The 15,239-nt window shown below is 56.5% G+C and overlaps 1 protein-coding gene across 1 annotated transcript; it reads right to left on the reverse strand.

Moving 5' to 3' along the window:
• Positions 1-2,353: 2,353 nt before the first annotated feature.
• Positions 2,354-14,464, reverse strand: STK35 (serine/threonine kinase 35). Its single transcript, XM_030462918.1, is given in 4 exon segments — positions 2,354-2,491; positions 8,023-8,770; positions 14,003-14,173; positions 14,176-14,464. Coding segments are annotated over 3 exon segments (1,173 nt in total). The 3' UTR covers positions 2,354-2,491; positions 8,023-8,057.
• Positions 14,465-15,239: the final 775 nt, after the last annotated feature.

Consider the following 15,239-nt stretch of genomic DNA (forward strand, 5'->3'; position numbering starts at 1 on the left):
GAAGTTGAGCCTGCAGGAGATGCCCCACAGACCCACCTGGGAAGAGAAGCCTAAACATCCTCCATCCCACAGCACGGGCAGGTTTGAGCTGTCCCCTGTTCCCACCTTGTTCTAGGAGTGCTGTGTCTGGGCCAAAGGAAGTGGGAGGAGAGATGCTGGGAGCTGTAAACACGAGGCAGGTTCCTGTATAGTCTGGGGAGTTGAGCACAATCAGCAGCAAAATCATCAGGGAGAAATGCTCTTAAAAGGACAAACTAACGAGGGAAATGTCCACGTTGGCCAAAGGCTAGCAGCCCTAGGACTTGTCCTTGGAAGTGTTTGCTAAATCCTACGTAAGGCACTACGGTCTAGCTCACTAACATCAAGCTGCTTTAAAAACACATCTGCAACACGAAAGCTGAGGTGGAGACAGTGTGGTTTGAAGCTGACCTGAAACAGCAGTGGACCAAGAGGGCTGACCCTGCCAGGCTGGTTCCTGTCCTGGTGAGCAACCCACTCACCACCACCCACATCCTGCAGCCCAGGATTGGTTTCCACGCGTGGAAACCTGCAAGGAAGCTCCCTCCAGCTGGGATGTAACACCTGATGAAGGGCCCTTCCAACAGGAAAAGCCAGGGAGCAGGGTTGGGAGGGTGAAGCTCTCTTAGTGCACCCCTTCAAGCCAGGGTTAGTTGTAAGAGTCAGGAGCGAAGGCTCTGTCAGGTGGAGGGAGGATGATTCAGTGACCCAGGCACCAACCCTGCCCTTGGGAACTACAGGGCTCAGCTCATCTTCCCTGCAAGCCCAGGGAGCTGGGGGAGAAACCCACCTGCAGCTCCGTGGCATGGCTGCTGAGAGCTAGAGAGAAATGAGAGCAGCCAAAAACTCTGCCCAATAGCCCCAGGAGTGGCTCTGTGGTCAGGGCCTGGAAATCAACCCCTAACTGCTCCAAGCCCAGTAACCAGCCTGGAAACCAATCCCAAAACACTCCAGCCTCAGTAACCAGCCTGGAAGGAGTCTGTGCAGTCACGGGCTGGCTGTGGTTGGCCACAGCCCACAGGAGAATCCCCAGGAACAAAGAGAAGAGTAGTGTGGGAACAGGGCCTTGGTGCTGGATTTGGGCTGTCCAAACCCTCCCAAGTCACAGACACACAGTCTGGAGCCTCCTGGCATTGTCCTCCTAAGAAGGACCTGGCCTTCCTGAGCAACAGCCTGAGCTTTGTGTTCTGGAATAAATAGAAGAGAAAAAATAAACCCCTTCCCCTTTCCCTGCTGTAGCTCTGCCTTAGCCCACCTGAAGCTCCTGCATTTTCATTCTATGAGGTCAGCAGAATACAACTGAGGAGACACAGGAGGTGCTGCAAGTTCAAGAACCTTCCAGTGATGTGATGAGCCAGCCAGGGACACGGGGGAGGGAGGAGGGGACCCAGGTCCTGAGCAGGGCTGAGCACCCAGGCAGCTCGTGGGTCAGACCAGCTCACTCCCCAACCACTGCTGGGTGATTGAGCCTGGTGAGAAATGTCTGAGTTGGTTCAGAACCTGCAGGGTGGAGAAGAGGTGGTGCTTTACATTGCATTTACAGTGAGCAAGGTCTAAAGACCATCAATGCAGGGTCAGTCCCAGAATATCAGTGTTGCTTTAAACACAGGCAAGGAAATAGAGTATTAATTGCTCAGCCTGAGGTTCCAATCTCCTTACCTGAGCTGTACCTTTCTGTAACCAAACCTAAACAGCAGCATTGCCTTTTGCTTCCTGGAGATAGTCATCTAGCAGAGAAAAGTGTTTCATGGGAGGCTAGAATCCAACTCATGAGCTATTTAGGCCAAACCTCCTCTTCTCCCAAGTATTGTTCCTAACAAGTGAAGTTTGGCATTAAATGGACCAGAGCATTTCTGTGTTGCTAGGACACAGGGAGTGTCCACCAGCAAACACAGATATGGGCTCCCTGTTGCCCCCTGTACCATGAAAACCATCACCAGTAAAACCCAGCCTGGGGAGAGCAAAGGGCTGCCTGTCCCAGCAGCAGACCTGCCTTGCCCAGAGCCTTTCCAGCCTGTTCATGCTCCTCTATCCTAATACCAACTGCTCCCAGCCTGGGCAGCATCCCCCTCCTCAGCAGCTGCCTGGCTCTGGGTATTTAACTCCTTGTAATGGAGTTCAAGGGACTCACTTCTCCTACAGCAGTGCCCTCCTTTGCTGCTCACTGCCTGGCTGCTGATTCCCACCTCCTTATGGAATCAGATTTTCTCTAGAAACATCAACTGAGTCAACAGCAGCAGAGGAGAGGTGGGGAGGGCTGGGCAGGGGCAGCTCTGCTCTTCCACAGGCCCTGCAGCCCCCTCCCACACCCCCCCAACACCTCTTCCCAGCAAAACAAAGTAACACCCCAAGATTTCACATTGCCAGAGATCCAGATGCAGATCAGGGATAGTCTGTGTCATCATCTTCCTTTATCTTTGACTTCCCTCGTTGCATGTAAATAATGGAGATTATGGGTCCCTGGTAAATAAACCTGAAAAAAAAAAAAAAAAAAGAAAAAAAAAAGAGGACAGGTCAGGTCAAGGGTTTTGTCTCAGTAACTACACAGTGACAATGTCCTGCCAACCAGCCCAGACTGCAGGTAGGTAAAGCAGGATCTCTGGTTCAGTGTGCTCCCCACACCTCTCCTTTCATGCCCTGAATTAAAGCTTCACTTGAGGGTCTGGGAGAACTGGAGAAGAGCTCACACCTCCTGGTCCCACAGCCCCCCCAGCTCTGAGGGTCCACATGATGTGCCTGGGAGCAGTGGGGTCCTGCTTCCCCCCATGGGAGGTGGAAGGGGCTGTGACATGGGGACACCTGCACTGCACAGGGGCTCTGCAGGAGGCAGCTCAAACCCTTCTGGTGTGAGGGGAAGCAGAGCAGGAGGGGTGGGCATGGCCATGCTGCATCCTGTGCTGACGAGGAGGATGCTCAGTGCTGGGGATTTCAGGGCTGATCTCTGCCATACCAGTCCCTGTCTGGCCACAGCCCCAGTGTGCAGCATCCCCCAGGGTTCCTGAAGCATTGAGGGTGCTGCCCTGATCCCCCTTGAGCCCTGGCACTGCACCCTCCTCCCTTTCTTCATGACACTGAATGCTCAGCTCTGCCCAGCAGCCACCAGCATTTTCCTCCCTGTTTGTTTGCAACGCAGCAGATTCCCTGGGGACATCAGGGCTGGACCCATGTGCTGGGCCACTTGTGTGCAGGATGTCACAGCCTTCAGAGGAGGGGGATTTAGCTCCTTCAGCAGGGTCAGATCTCCACAGAGGGGTTCAATCACCTTCTTCCCCCACCATGAGCAAGGAGCTCTGCACAGACACGGAGCAGCAGCCAGGGAGCAGCAGGAGGGAACTGCTGATGAAAAACTGCCACTGCCCAGCAAACTGCTCAAGTCCTTCAGCCTTAGGAAATCTCATTAAAGAAATCCATGCCTGAGGAACACATTTCTAAAAGAAGAAGCTGCCTCTGGTGCTCGGAGCAGAAGCCAGGGCTGTGAGCACCCTGCTTTTCAGGAGAGGTTAACAGGGAGATGCTGCCTTTGCAGGAAAAACAAACCCAAAACTCTGTGAGAGGAGCACAGGAGGCACCCGGGCAGGGGCAATCGGGTGAGGAATTTTCTGGAAGATTTCTCTTGTGGTTCAGCTTCATTAGCAAGTAGGGCAGTGGTTTTATTCATGCTTCCCTGGAGCAGGAACGTGTTCAGGGAAGGCACTGCCTGAGCAGCCCCGAGCTCACAGCTCTGAGACAGCAGAGCTCGCCCCGCTGACGCACATCGTTTCAGGGCCTTGTTCAAGAGCTTTTAATCCTTCCACTGATGCCACTTATAGTTTTAATCAGCTCAAATGTTCATTCGGCATCAGCAGGATATGAAGCAGCAGCCCATGGAGCCCTCGGCCAGCACCTCAGGAAGATGACACTGATCTGTGGGTCAGGGATGGGGATGGTGACGAAGCCCGTGGGTATCGGGGTGCTCGGTGCAGGGGAGGGAGAGATAACCCAGCACCTTCTCCTGGTAATCACACTATCTACCCCTGCCTGGGAACACAGGGTGTGAGGGAAGGGGGCTAAGAGCCTGCTTTATCTCCTAAGCCCTTCCTCAGGCTCCCTCTGCCTATTTATGACGCACTCCCTCGGGAGCTCCCTTAAAGCCAACCACAGCATCCTCCTCCCAGCAAGGAGAGCAGGGTGACAGTGAGGAAACCCAAACACTAACACATCTGGCCAGAGGTGACACGATCCAGTTCATCCTCAGGGCTTTGCTTCTCCCCAAAAAGATGCCATCACTCCACAGGGTGACCCTGGGATGCTGCTGCTGCAGCCAAGAGGAGGAACCGACCTTGCTTGTAATCCTCTGGTTTGTTCTGACCATGCCAAGACTGACAAACCTCACTGAAAACATCCTGAAGTCAAACCCAGTGCTATTTCAGAGATGAAAACGCTGTCCTTGACTTGTTCACCTGCTCCTAGCCAGCATGGTAATATTTTTGTTGCCTGATACCAACAGGCAAGACCTGACCTGATCCATCTCAGCTCACAGCTCCCAGAGGCGTTGCTGATGTGCACCCAGTCCTGCCCTGAGGTCTGAAATTCGGCAGGGCAGCAGTTTCCTGGTGCTCAGGAGGGGCTGGGCACACCCAGCACCAGGGAGCTCTCCTGGGGACAGGCACTGTCATGCAGGGAGAGCAGATGAGCTTGTTCAGCATCACCTCCTGGGGTGCTTTACAAATGCAAAAGAGGAAAAACAATACAAATGCAAACTGCCAGCTGAAACTGGAATGATCAGAACCGGTGACAAGGGGAGGAGTGCTGGAGTGAAGCCTCAAGGGGTCAGCCAGCCTCCTACTGCAGTCTGCACCTCCCACAGATTCCTGCTCTTTACCCCAAAACCAGACCTCCTGTTTTATCTGCAGGAACAACCTCACAGAACACAACCTACCAGAACAAGCTGCCTTCTGCCCTGAGCACAACCACTGCAGCTTGGTGTCCTACATGAATGAAAATGACAAAGTTTCTTCTGTGTGTGACTGGGGGTGGGGTGGGTGATGCTGCCACTCCCTCCCCTTGTTTCTGTGGTTCTCTCACTGTACCTCACTCCTCAGGAAGGAGAGGAGCCTGGATCTTCAACAAGAGGGGTGAAATACTCCTTACTGTGGGTGCAGTCAGGGTGCTGGGCTACCAAGAGTCGATCAGCAGGTAGCCAGCACCATCCAGCCACTCCCTCACTGCACTGGAAAGGCTTTTGTCCTCTTTGCCCAGCAGGAATGCTTTGGGGGACAGGGAAATTCCTGCAGAAGGCAGGGAAGCACAGTTCAAATAAGGAAGAGCTTCCTTTTGCCCAGGGAAGTGCTGTCCACCTCTGCCAGACCTACCTCCCCATGGCCACCAGAAGCAAGGAGAGATGAACAAACTCATCTGCACCCCAGACACCCTGGTGTCCAGAAGAAACCAAGCCAGAAACAACTTTCCTGGCTGAGAACTGACATTTACTGTCTGCATTTTGGCTGGTAACAGAGCATGAAGCTGCTGAGTGCAGGTGTGTGCAGCAGCCCCAGCAGAACCACAGGCAAAGCTGCTGGGACATGAAACAGGATTGGAAGAGATGAGTGGCATACCAAAGAGTAAGCAAAAATCTGATTTTCTGGGTCAGGGAGAGTTAGTTTCCCAGTTTTTGGCCTAAAACCAAGGCTGAGACCAGGGGCTGAAGGTGTCCTGAGGAAGAAGAGCTCAGTACCTGCCCCAGCAGCACCACAGGTCACTTGGAAGGAGTCACTCGAGTTTCTCGGTCAACTTAAATTACCTGAGAGCAGAATTCAGGCCCTGCTCTAAATCCCATTTTAAGCTTCTCAGGCTGGTTTCCAATTTAAGATTTGCATTTAATAACAGCCAGAGGTAGGGCTGACCTGCATGCACAGATACACAGCAGAAATAACAAAATCCCATCTAGGAAAGCCCAGCACCTCTTCTGCTGCCCCAAACCCAGGCCAGAGGAAGGCACAGCAGCTCGGGGGTTGAGGTGAACATATGGCCAGTGCTGGGCTACTGAGTTCCCTCCCAGTGCCAGGCTGCTCCCTCCCAGTGCCAGGCTGCCTTATGTAAGTGCATCCATCTCGGCTGTGTCACCCAGGGTGCAGTCGCAGGGCTGGGGATGGAGAGGAAGATGGAGAGAGGGGGGTTTGCAGGAGGCAGCTGGGTTTTATGCAAACAGCCCTGGGGTAGGACTGTCCCCTCGGTGTTTGTTATCCCAGCATGTACTATTCTGCAGCTCTGTGCAGGATGATTTTTCCCCGGAGGCCAGGGGCAGGATTGCATAACTCAGCAGCAGCAGCATCGTGTCAGCACAGAGCCATGGCAGATGGCAACAAAGCCCAACCTGACCCTGGTCCACAACAGCAGAGCTGCTCCCAAACCCAGGAGAGAGACCCACACCTCACCCTGGGGCACCTGGTGGGGTGTTGCCCTGCTCTTGCCCCAGGACTTTATCACACCCATCTGCAGGGCTCACACTTCTGCAGGTTCCTCTCCAGCACCCAGGGGTGATCTGCCCTGGAGATCTTAAGGGTGTTAAATATTTTGTGCCAGGGTGGGGAGGGGATGGTCTGCTGACCAGTTTGGGACAAACCAGCAGTGACAGAACTAGACCCACTCCAAAGGACCTTTCCATCTCTAATTCCTGTCTCTGTGAGCAGCAAAAAGCCCACCAGGGTACACACAGGGAGGGGATGGGCAGTGATGACTTTGAGGGGGTTTGTTTTTGTTTTGTTGTTTTTTTTTTACCAAAACCTGCCAAAATGCATCCTCCTCCCCCTGCTGCTGGCAGCTCTCCCTCCAGAGGGGCCAGGCTGACAGCCATTTTGTCCCTCTTTGCTCTCATCTGCCTGCAGTTTGTACAGCCCAGGGGGATTGGTGTGGTTTCAGGGGGAGGGAAGGGTTGGGAACTCCAGCACCTGACACAGGCAGCCTTTCAGAGAGCTCCTGGGACCAGGAACATCAAACAGTTCTGCAGGAGCTTGGGAAAGGACCTGTGCTGGGAAGCCTCACCCCACCTCATCTCAAATATTTCTGTTCCATTCAAGTGTTTGGTTGGGAGAACTCCTAGGAACAGCTCCTGTTTACAGACAGCTCTGCCAGGGCAGGCAACACATCCCAGTTCTTCAGCCTCACTGGTTAATGACACCTCTGACATCCCTGGGGTCCTTCCCAAGACAATCTCTGACCACCCAGGCCTCAGGAACAGGACCTCCAGGTTTGGACTGTTGAGGAGGAGGAAAGGGAGGATTCTGCTTGAAGGGAGCTGAGCTCAGTCCCAGCAAAAGTGTTTCACAAGTGCCTTCCTGAGCAGACACAGGTCTGTGGACCTGGATGCTGGAGGCCAAAACTTCCCAAAACTGAGCTGGGGCAACTGGAGTTCACACCAAAGGGAAGTCCTGCCTTTAGCAAGGAAATGAAACAAGACAGACCCACAAGGCAGACAGAGCCACGTGCCTCACAGGTGAAAGCAAAGGAAACTGATTTGTCTGTGCCAAGAGGGACCTGCTGGCTCACTGAGCCCCGGGGTGGCCTGTCCCAGTCTTGGGAGGGGAAGGACACCATGCTGGAGAGAGAAGTCCTCCCAGCACTGACCACAGAAATCATATGACATAGGAGAGGCAGAACTGACAGCTCCTTCTCTGCCCCAGGAGAGACAAATGTAGGCACAGCTAAAGTCAGGAGGGGGTCACAGGTCCCTCTGCTCTGCACCAGCCTTCCTCAGCCTCTGGCCATGACCTTTGAGGAGCAGAGCTCCTGCCCAGCTCCACTGGGCCTCTGGGCAGCAGCAAGATTCTGGGCAGCTACTAATTCTGTTTCCCACCTCTACTTTAATTTTTGCAGGAGAATAGGTGGAAAAAAGCCTCAAAAGCAGTGCTCTGATGAGTCACTACAGAAGTAGCTCTGGGAACATAAAAGACTCCTTTGTGTCACTACAAAATGCATTGCTGGGCTGGTACAGCAGACAGAATAACACAGGAACTGCAGATCACTTACCCAGCTGCAAAGCACAGCAGTGCCCTGCCCTGAATTTAAGCAGCACATGTAACCTGGTCCATTCTGGTTTCAAGCTCAAAGGCATCAGGTCGATCCTGTGGGTTAGCAGCCAACATGTCTTTCAAGAGCTGCTTGATCCCCTCAGACATGGAAGTCCTGCGTTTCTGAGGGATGTGCAGCTCCATCTTTGGGTTTTCTAGCAGCGCTTCCCCGACGGGCACAATCTCAGTCCCTTGCTTGATGTAGGTCCCCAGCAGCTCCTTCTTGGTCTCAGCATCAATGAAGGTTATCCTCTCAATCATGGCCCAGATGATGATGCCAAGGGCGAAGATGTCAGCCTTGGCAGTGTAGTGGCCCTCCCAGACCTCGGGTGCCATGTAGAAATCAGAGCCACAGGCTGAGGACAGCCAGTACTTGTTCACATTCACATTTTTGTTCTCCTTGCCACCCTCCTTGCCCCGAGCAGTCAGGCCAGCACAGACCTTACTCAGCCCAAAGTCAGCCACCTTGAGAACAGGGGTGCCAGACTTTTCAGTGATCAGGATGTTGTCTGGTTTCAGGTCCCTGTGGACGATGTGGTTCTTGTGCAGGAAGGCAATGGCACTGGTCAGCTGCAGCATGAAGCTCTTGTTGGTGGCTGGGTCAGGTCTCCGTGACAGCACGTACTGGTTGAGGTCCCCTCCTTCACAGAACTCCATGACAAACCAGAGGTAGCAAGGCTCCTCGGCGTAGCCCAGGATCCTCTCACCTAACCAAGAGGGACAAAACCAAGAGTGAGTCTTTCAGACACATCACAGAACATCCACACAAACCCAGCCCTGGCACAGGATGGGTCTGGTTTGTGGAAAGGCCTTCAGAACGTGGCTGGGAGCTGTGGCAGGGCAGCAGCAGGGATGTTGGCACTGCTGAGGCTTCAAGTGGTTCAGGATCCTGCTGAGTGTCACACACCAGCACCACAGGGATCTGAGCCCAGCACTGGGGAACCAGCTCAGGGATGAGTTCCCAGCAAAGCACAGGAGTGGGACCCATCTCCTCAGGGGCTTGCAGGGAACTTGGAAGCAGAGAGCAACCTTCCTGTGCTACCATCAGGAAATTCTCCCCAGGCTCTCAAAGCCACAGCAGCAGAGACTAACAGCACAATTAGCAGGAAGTCTATCTGAAGAAAAAATGAGTTTTATGTGAATGCCACCTGAGCTCTGCCACAGGACCAGAGGCTGGCTTGTGCCTTAAGCTTTCCTACAGAACTGCAAGTGAGAAGTAGATCACATGAAGCCAGTGCAGCCTCATTAATACCACTCACAATGTCAGTGCCTTGAGCTCTTCTTGGACTAAAAATTGTGTTTAAGTGTTCTATTTGTGCCAGGGGAGCTCTGCCACTCCATACACCTTTTGTTAAGCACTAATAAGCCTTTAAAGAGGAGAAATGGGAGGACTGAGTAGTGAACAACATTTAAGTGCCATCTCAGCCACACTTACAAATATAACTGTCCCCTTGCTCATTAGTGCTGCTAATATTATACCCCTAACAGCTTCTTCCCTCTCCACACATCTCACTGAGCTCTTTGAGCTCAGAGCATCTCAGGTTCAATTTACTGCAGTTAGGTTTTACTCCACAACTCCCCCCTCCCCAACCCAACTGAGGCAAACCATCTCTCCACCTGCCCAGTTTATGTGCAACAGATCCATACTGGCTAACGGGGCAGACCCAGCCCCATTTGCTGATGCCAAGATGCAAACCCCACTGCCAGACCCCACCTCACCTGCACCAGAGCACACAGGTGACAGGCAGAGCCTGCCCACACAACCAGGGCTTCAATAAGAGGAGGGTTGGGTTTTTTTCACCCTCAAGCACCATAAAGGAGAAGCTGGAGGACACCACCCACCTCTGCCACAGTTAAAAAGTCACCCAGACCAACCCAAGCGATTTGAAAGCAGTTCAATAACTCCACCCAGATGACAAAGTTGGGTTTTGTTTTAGCAAAGCCCTGGAGAGCATCTGGGAAAACAAACTTCCAGCTGCAGGTAAAGCCAAGGAACTTACCAGGGCTGCTCGGCGCCCGTGCCTGCAATGGTCAGTGACCAGTGTGGGTGGGATACTGGTTATGTGCACAAACAGTCTGTAGCCATAGCTATTGCCATGGAAATGAAAGCCTGCACAACAGCAGGATTTGGCTGCACCTCCCTGTTCTCATCTGAAGATGAAGGTTAGGAGTAGGGGATGGGAGGGCCTGGCACCAGGCTGGGGATACAGAGCACTGGGTGCACTTGGAGGGGCCAAATGAGACCCCAAAGTGCTCTGCACTTGAGTCCAAGGGAGCAAGCACAGGATAGCTGAGCTCTGGAGACCAAAATGCTGAGCAGGAGAAGCATCTTCTCTACTGTAAGTCATCCTCTAGTGAGACAAGCAGAGAAACTGAAGCAGAAGATGCTCATCCTGGGAGCAGAGACCTTTGCCCAGCCGGGACACCCCCAGCTCACCCCACTGCCACCCCCTCGGGTTTGCTAAACCCCAGCAACATCACAGCAGGGCTCAGGGCTTTGCTTTCCTGCTCCCCTCAGCACCCACAAAGCCCCAGGGTGGGGAGCAGGAGGGTTTGGCTCTTCTCAGCCAGGAACAGGGAGCCCTGTGCCCATCACACACCTTCAGGAGCAGTCACACAGCAGCACTGCCTACAACCCCCTGGGGAAGCAGCTCAAACTCCCACCCGCAGCCAGGACCTGCTGGCTCTGACAAGACAAGGTTTGTTTTTTAGAATAACAAAGGTTCTGATCTAAATCTTGCCCCCTGAACCTCAGCAAGCACAAGGAGGTCACTGCTGACCCCGCAGTGAGCACCCTGCACTTCACTGTGGGTGGAGCACTGCTGGGAGATGCTAAAGCCAAGAGTAATATTTCCTCATTTTCCTTCTATAATCTGAAAGTGGTTTAGTTGTTAAATCATCTTCCTGCCTTCAAAACAAACAGCTTCAAACATAAAGAGCTGGCAAGCCCCTTCCTCGAGATGAGACGTTAGCAAACTGCCAAGCAGCCAAGAGCTGAGGAGCTGCAGACGAGCATCCCCATGCTCCCTGCACAGGGGTGGCACAGGACAGCACACACTCACCTCTCCATCCTGGCAGCTGCCTTCCCACCCACCTATCCTGGGAGCTCATTAACAGCTTGCTAATTTGCTTAGCATCACAGAGGTAAAAAAAAAAATATTAAGATAAATCTAATGAGAGCAGAAGCAGCATCCCACTCCCCACTGTAACCTCTGAGTCCCTCTCTGCAGAGGCTGTTCTGGAGAGATGAGAGCCAGCAGGGCTTGGACTGATGGAAAACACATACAGGTGATGCCAAGGCAGCCCAGGAGTGGCAGGTTGGTTGGTGGTCCCACAGGTAACACCACCTTACACCTCTTCACTTCATAAGGCAGCTCCATCCATGCTATGGGTAGGAATAAGGGGCACGTGGCTGTGCACAAGCCCTGAAGGTGCACGTGTATTGGGGCACATGGCTGTGGTCCGTGCCCCTCCTCCACGCTCAGCACTGGCCTTTCAAGCTTTCTTTACCCACTCTGACCTTAAACTTATCATTCCCCATCTCTTTAGGAAGGTCCAAGGCCCCACACTGCAGCCCAGCCCCAGCCACTGCCCGGCATCCCCGCAGTTGTGCTCCCGATCCAGAGAGTCCCCAGTTAATATTCAGAAAGTCCCTGGTTAATCCCCCCCCGCCGTGCCCTGAGCCCTGGTGTTGGCACAGCATCTGTGCAGGCCCCTAAATAACCCAGCTGCAGTCGTGCAGAATGGCACGGCACCACGGCCACGTGCTGGCCACCCTGGCCAGAGCCACAGCACACAGCCAGGGACTGACAGCCAGCTGCACCCCGATCTGCTTTGGGGTTTTCTGAGAAAAAAAAAGATTTACTGGTGCTGTATCAGACCCAAAGATGGGGAGGGCAGGAGCACGGACTCTGCTCAAAGAGATAAAGCAGAGGGAAGCAATGTGTCTGGGGTTGGGGGAGTGAAACTGCTGCTTGGGATGCAGAGCCCAGCCCAGGATGCAGAGCCCACCTCTGCTCTCCTCTCAGCAGGACCGGGGCAGGCACAGCCCTCCCCATGGCAGGGAAGTTGGGACAACACTTAGAGAGCTTTCCCCAAGCTGTGTCACCTCTTCTTGGGACACACAGGGGGGACAGGAAAGCCCTGTACCTGCCAGGGAGAGGTTGACTGCTGCAGCTGGACACACAGCCCAAGGGAAGATCTGGCATCAGTCCTGGGAGCCATGCCCAGGGAAGGAAGCACCAGAAACCAGGACACTGCCCTGCCTGGGGAGTGGTTGTGTGTGGAGTCAGAGCAGGACTGGGGCTGCAGGTCCAGACATGTTCCCCTCAGGAGCACGGAGGGGACAAGCAGGACAGGGAGAGTCCAAGAGCCAGAGGTTTGCCTGGGGGATGGGTCCCAGCAGCCTCCCATGAAGCCTGGCACAGGGTTTGGAGGCTGAGCTCCCCCAGGAGCGTATGGCAGCCCTGGCATGACGATTTGGGGAGGGGAGGTGGGGTTTGGGGTGAGCTGTGGCAGGCTGGGGGGGCATGGAGGATACAGGGCTCTGGTATTTTTCCACATCTTCACTGCACGTTGGCAGAGTTGGGTCTGACAGGCAGCCAAGGGAGCAGGGAGGGAGGGAGGGAGCATCTCAGAGATGTCACCATCAGAGTCATCAACTGAGGCAGAAGGTGACCCCTGACAGTCCCATGATGCTGCTGAGGGACCCCAAGGGAAGGTGGGGGGTGGCAGCCCTGGCTCCAGGCACTGCTGCTTCCAGGGAGGGTACAAGGAACAGTCCCAAAGCTCCAAGAGCTGGAGGACCCTGGGCAGCTGGGTGGGCTGCAGCCTTGGGACTGTGAGGGTGGGTGAGGCAGAGAGGGTATGAGCCTGGAGGTGACAAAAGGGACCCTCAGGAGGAGGGGACACGGGGCTGGGGTGCTGCAGAGGTGCAGGGCACAAGGAGGGACCCCAGGGGCAGGACACAGAGGTACCAAGGGCAGGGGGTCCCTGGGAGCAGCACACAGAGAAAGGGAGAGTTAGGCACAGCATGGGGCTGGGCAGGGGTCCCGGGGGGGATGGGGGTGGGTGGCAGCAGAGGGGTGACAGAGGGACCCCAGGGAACATGGGGTGCAGTGAGGAGAGCTGGGGTGTGTGTGGATATATTGGCAAAGCAGTGAATTAAGAGGTACTGGGAGAGATGGGGGGAGCTTTGGGTGTTCCTTTGGGGTCAAGTGATGCCAAGGAGGGATTTGAGCAATGGTGTAATGCTGGGTGGGCTGCCCAGGGTCTGGGAAGGGGAAATCAGGAATCAGGGGTCAGGGTGGCCCAGGGGAAAGGGGGTGACAGCAGAATGTGCTGCACAGGGTGACCCAGAGGTTACCTGCTGGGGGGGGGCACTGGTGGCAGTGGGGAGGTGACAGACCCAGGGTGCTGGGGGTGGGGGGGATAACCTGAGGGTGAGGTGGCACTGGGATGGCCCTGGGGGTGCTCAAGGGTGGATAAACTGGTGATCGGGGGGACCCTGAGGTGGGCAGGGTCCTTGGGCATGGCCCCAGGGTGCTTGGGGGGGTGGAATAACCCGAGGGTGAGGTGACGCTGGGGTGGGCAGGAGGCCCTGGGGGTACTCAAGGGTGGATAAACTGGTGATGGGGGGACCCTGAGGTGGGCAAGGTCCCTGGGCAGGGCCCCAGGGTGCTCAGGGCGGGCATAACCCCAGGGTTCGGGGTGGCACTGGGGTGGGCAGGAGGCCCTGGGGGTACTCAAGGGTGGATAACCTGGGGGGGACGAAACACCCTGAGGTGGGCAGAGTCCCTGGGCAGGGCCCTGGGGTGCGGGGATAACCCGGGGTGGGCAGCAGGCCCCGGGGGTGTGGGGGGCATTCCTGAAGGCTAAGGCCGGGGGGCTGGGGGGAAGGAGTGCAGGGGTTCCCGGGGAGGGGTGTGGGTGTGCGGTACCTTTCAGGGAGGTCTCGACGAGGCGCAGGTAGAGCTGGCTGCGCTTGTTGCCGTGGCTCATGCGCTGGCCCAGGCCGTGCCGCTGCAGGACGCACTCCTCGAACCGCACCACGTTGGGGTGCTGCCGCCGGAGGCTCGTCAGGGCCCAGAACTCCGCCAGCGCCAGCTCACGTTCTCGGGGGCGTCGCACCGGATCCTTTTCACCGCTAACCGGGCGCCGTTGCGGCCCGACACCGCTTCGTACACCACGCCGTAGGCCCCGCGGCCGATTTCGGACAGCAGGCTGTACCGCGGAGCCCCGCCGCCGCCGCCTCCTCCTCCTCCTCCTCCATCACCACCATCGCCGCCATCACCCGGGGGTTCGGACCCCGCCACCGGCGCCGCCGCCATGGGCCCCCTCCGCGCTGCCCGCCGCCGCGTCGCCCTTTGTGTCCCGCGGCGGCCGCCGTCCGCCGTTTCCATGGCACCGCCGTGGGGAGGGTCTCGCACCGGACGGCTGCTCGCGCCCCCGCGCCGCCGCCGCCCCCGCGCTGCCCCCCCCCCCCCCCCGGGGAGCGCCGGGGCCGGAGCGCCGCGCGGGCGAGGGGGCACGCGCCGCCGCCGCCGCGTCGGAGGCGGAAAAGCGCGCGCTGCCGCCCCTTTAAGCGCTCGGCCAATCGCGGCGGCGCGGACGAACCACGGCGGGGCGGCGGGGGGAGGGGGGGAAACCGAGATGGAGAAGGGGTCGGTTTCGCAGAGCACCCTAACGGTGGCGGGGGGTATAGGGGCAAGGGGGGGGAGGTCTTCGGTGTCGGCGGGGAAAGTCTTCCGCCCCGTGTCCCGGTAACCGGGGCACCACGCCGCCTCGGCTCGGAGGGGGCTCAGCGCTGAGGGAGGTCCCCCCCCCGCACAGCTGCCGCCGTGGTAGTTGCCGCGCCGGTGTAAACAGGGCCGGGCATCGGGGCAGCTGGTCCGGTGCGGTCCCTGCTTTCTCCGGTGTACCGGGCACGGTGGGGCTCACCTGGGGTGTGGCGGTGGTGAAATCGGAGCTGGGCGCTTGCTGCGGCGGTACCGACACCGGTACCGTGTGAACGGGAGGGGCGGCGGCGGGATAAGAGCGGCGCCGCGCGCCCTGACGTAACCCCTTATGTAACGGCGGGGGGGACCCGCCCACCCCTCCCGTCCTCCTTCCGACCCCCCCGCCCACCGCACCGGGACCGTCGGTGCACCGGGGAGGGGGTTCGGTGTGCATGGGGCA

The sequence above is a fragment of the Calypte anna genome, chromosome 20 (genome assembly GCF_003957555.1).
Source record: "Calypte anna isolate BGI_N300 chromosome 20, bCalAnn1_v1.p, whole genome shotgun sequence".
Lineage (NCBI taxonomy): Eukaryota > Metazoa > Chordata > Aves > Apodiformes > Trochilidae > Calypte > Calypte anna.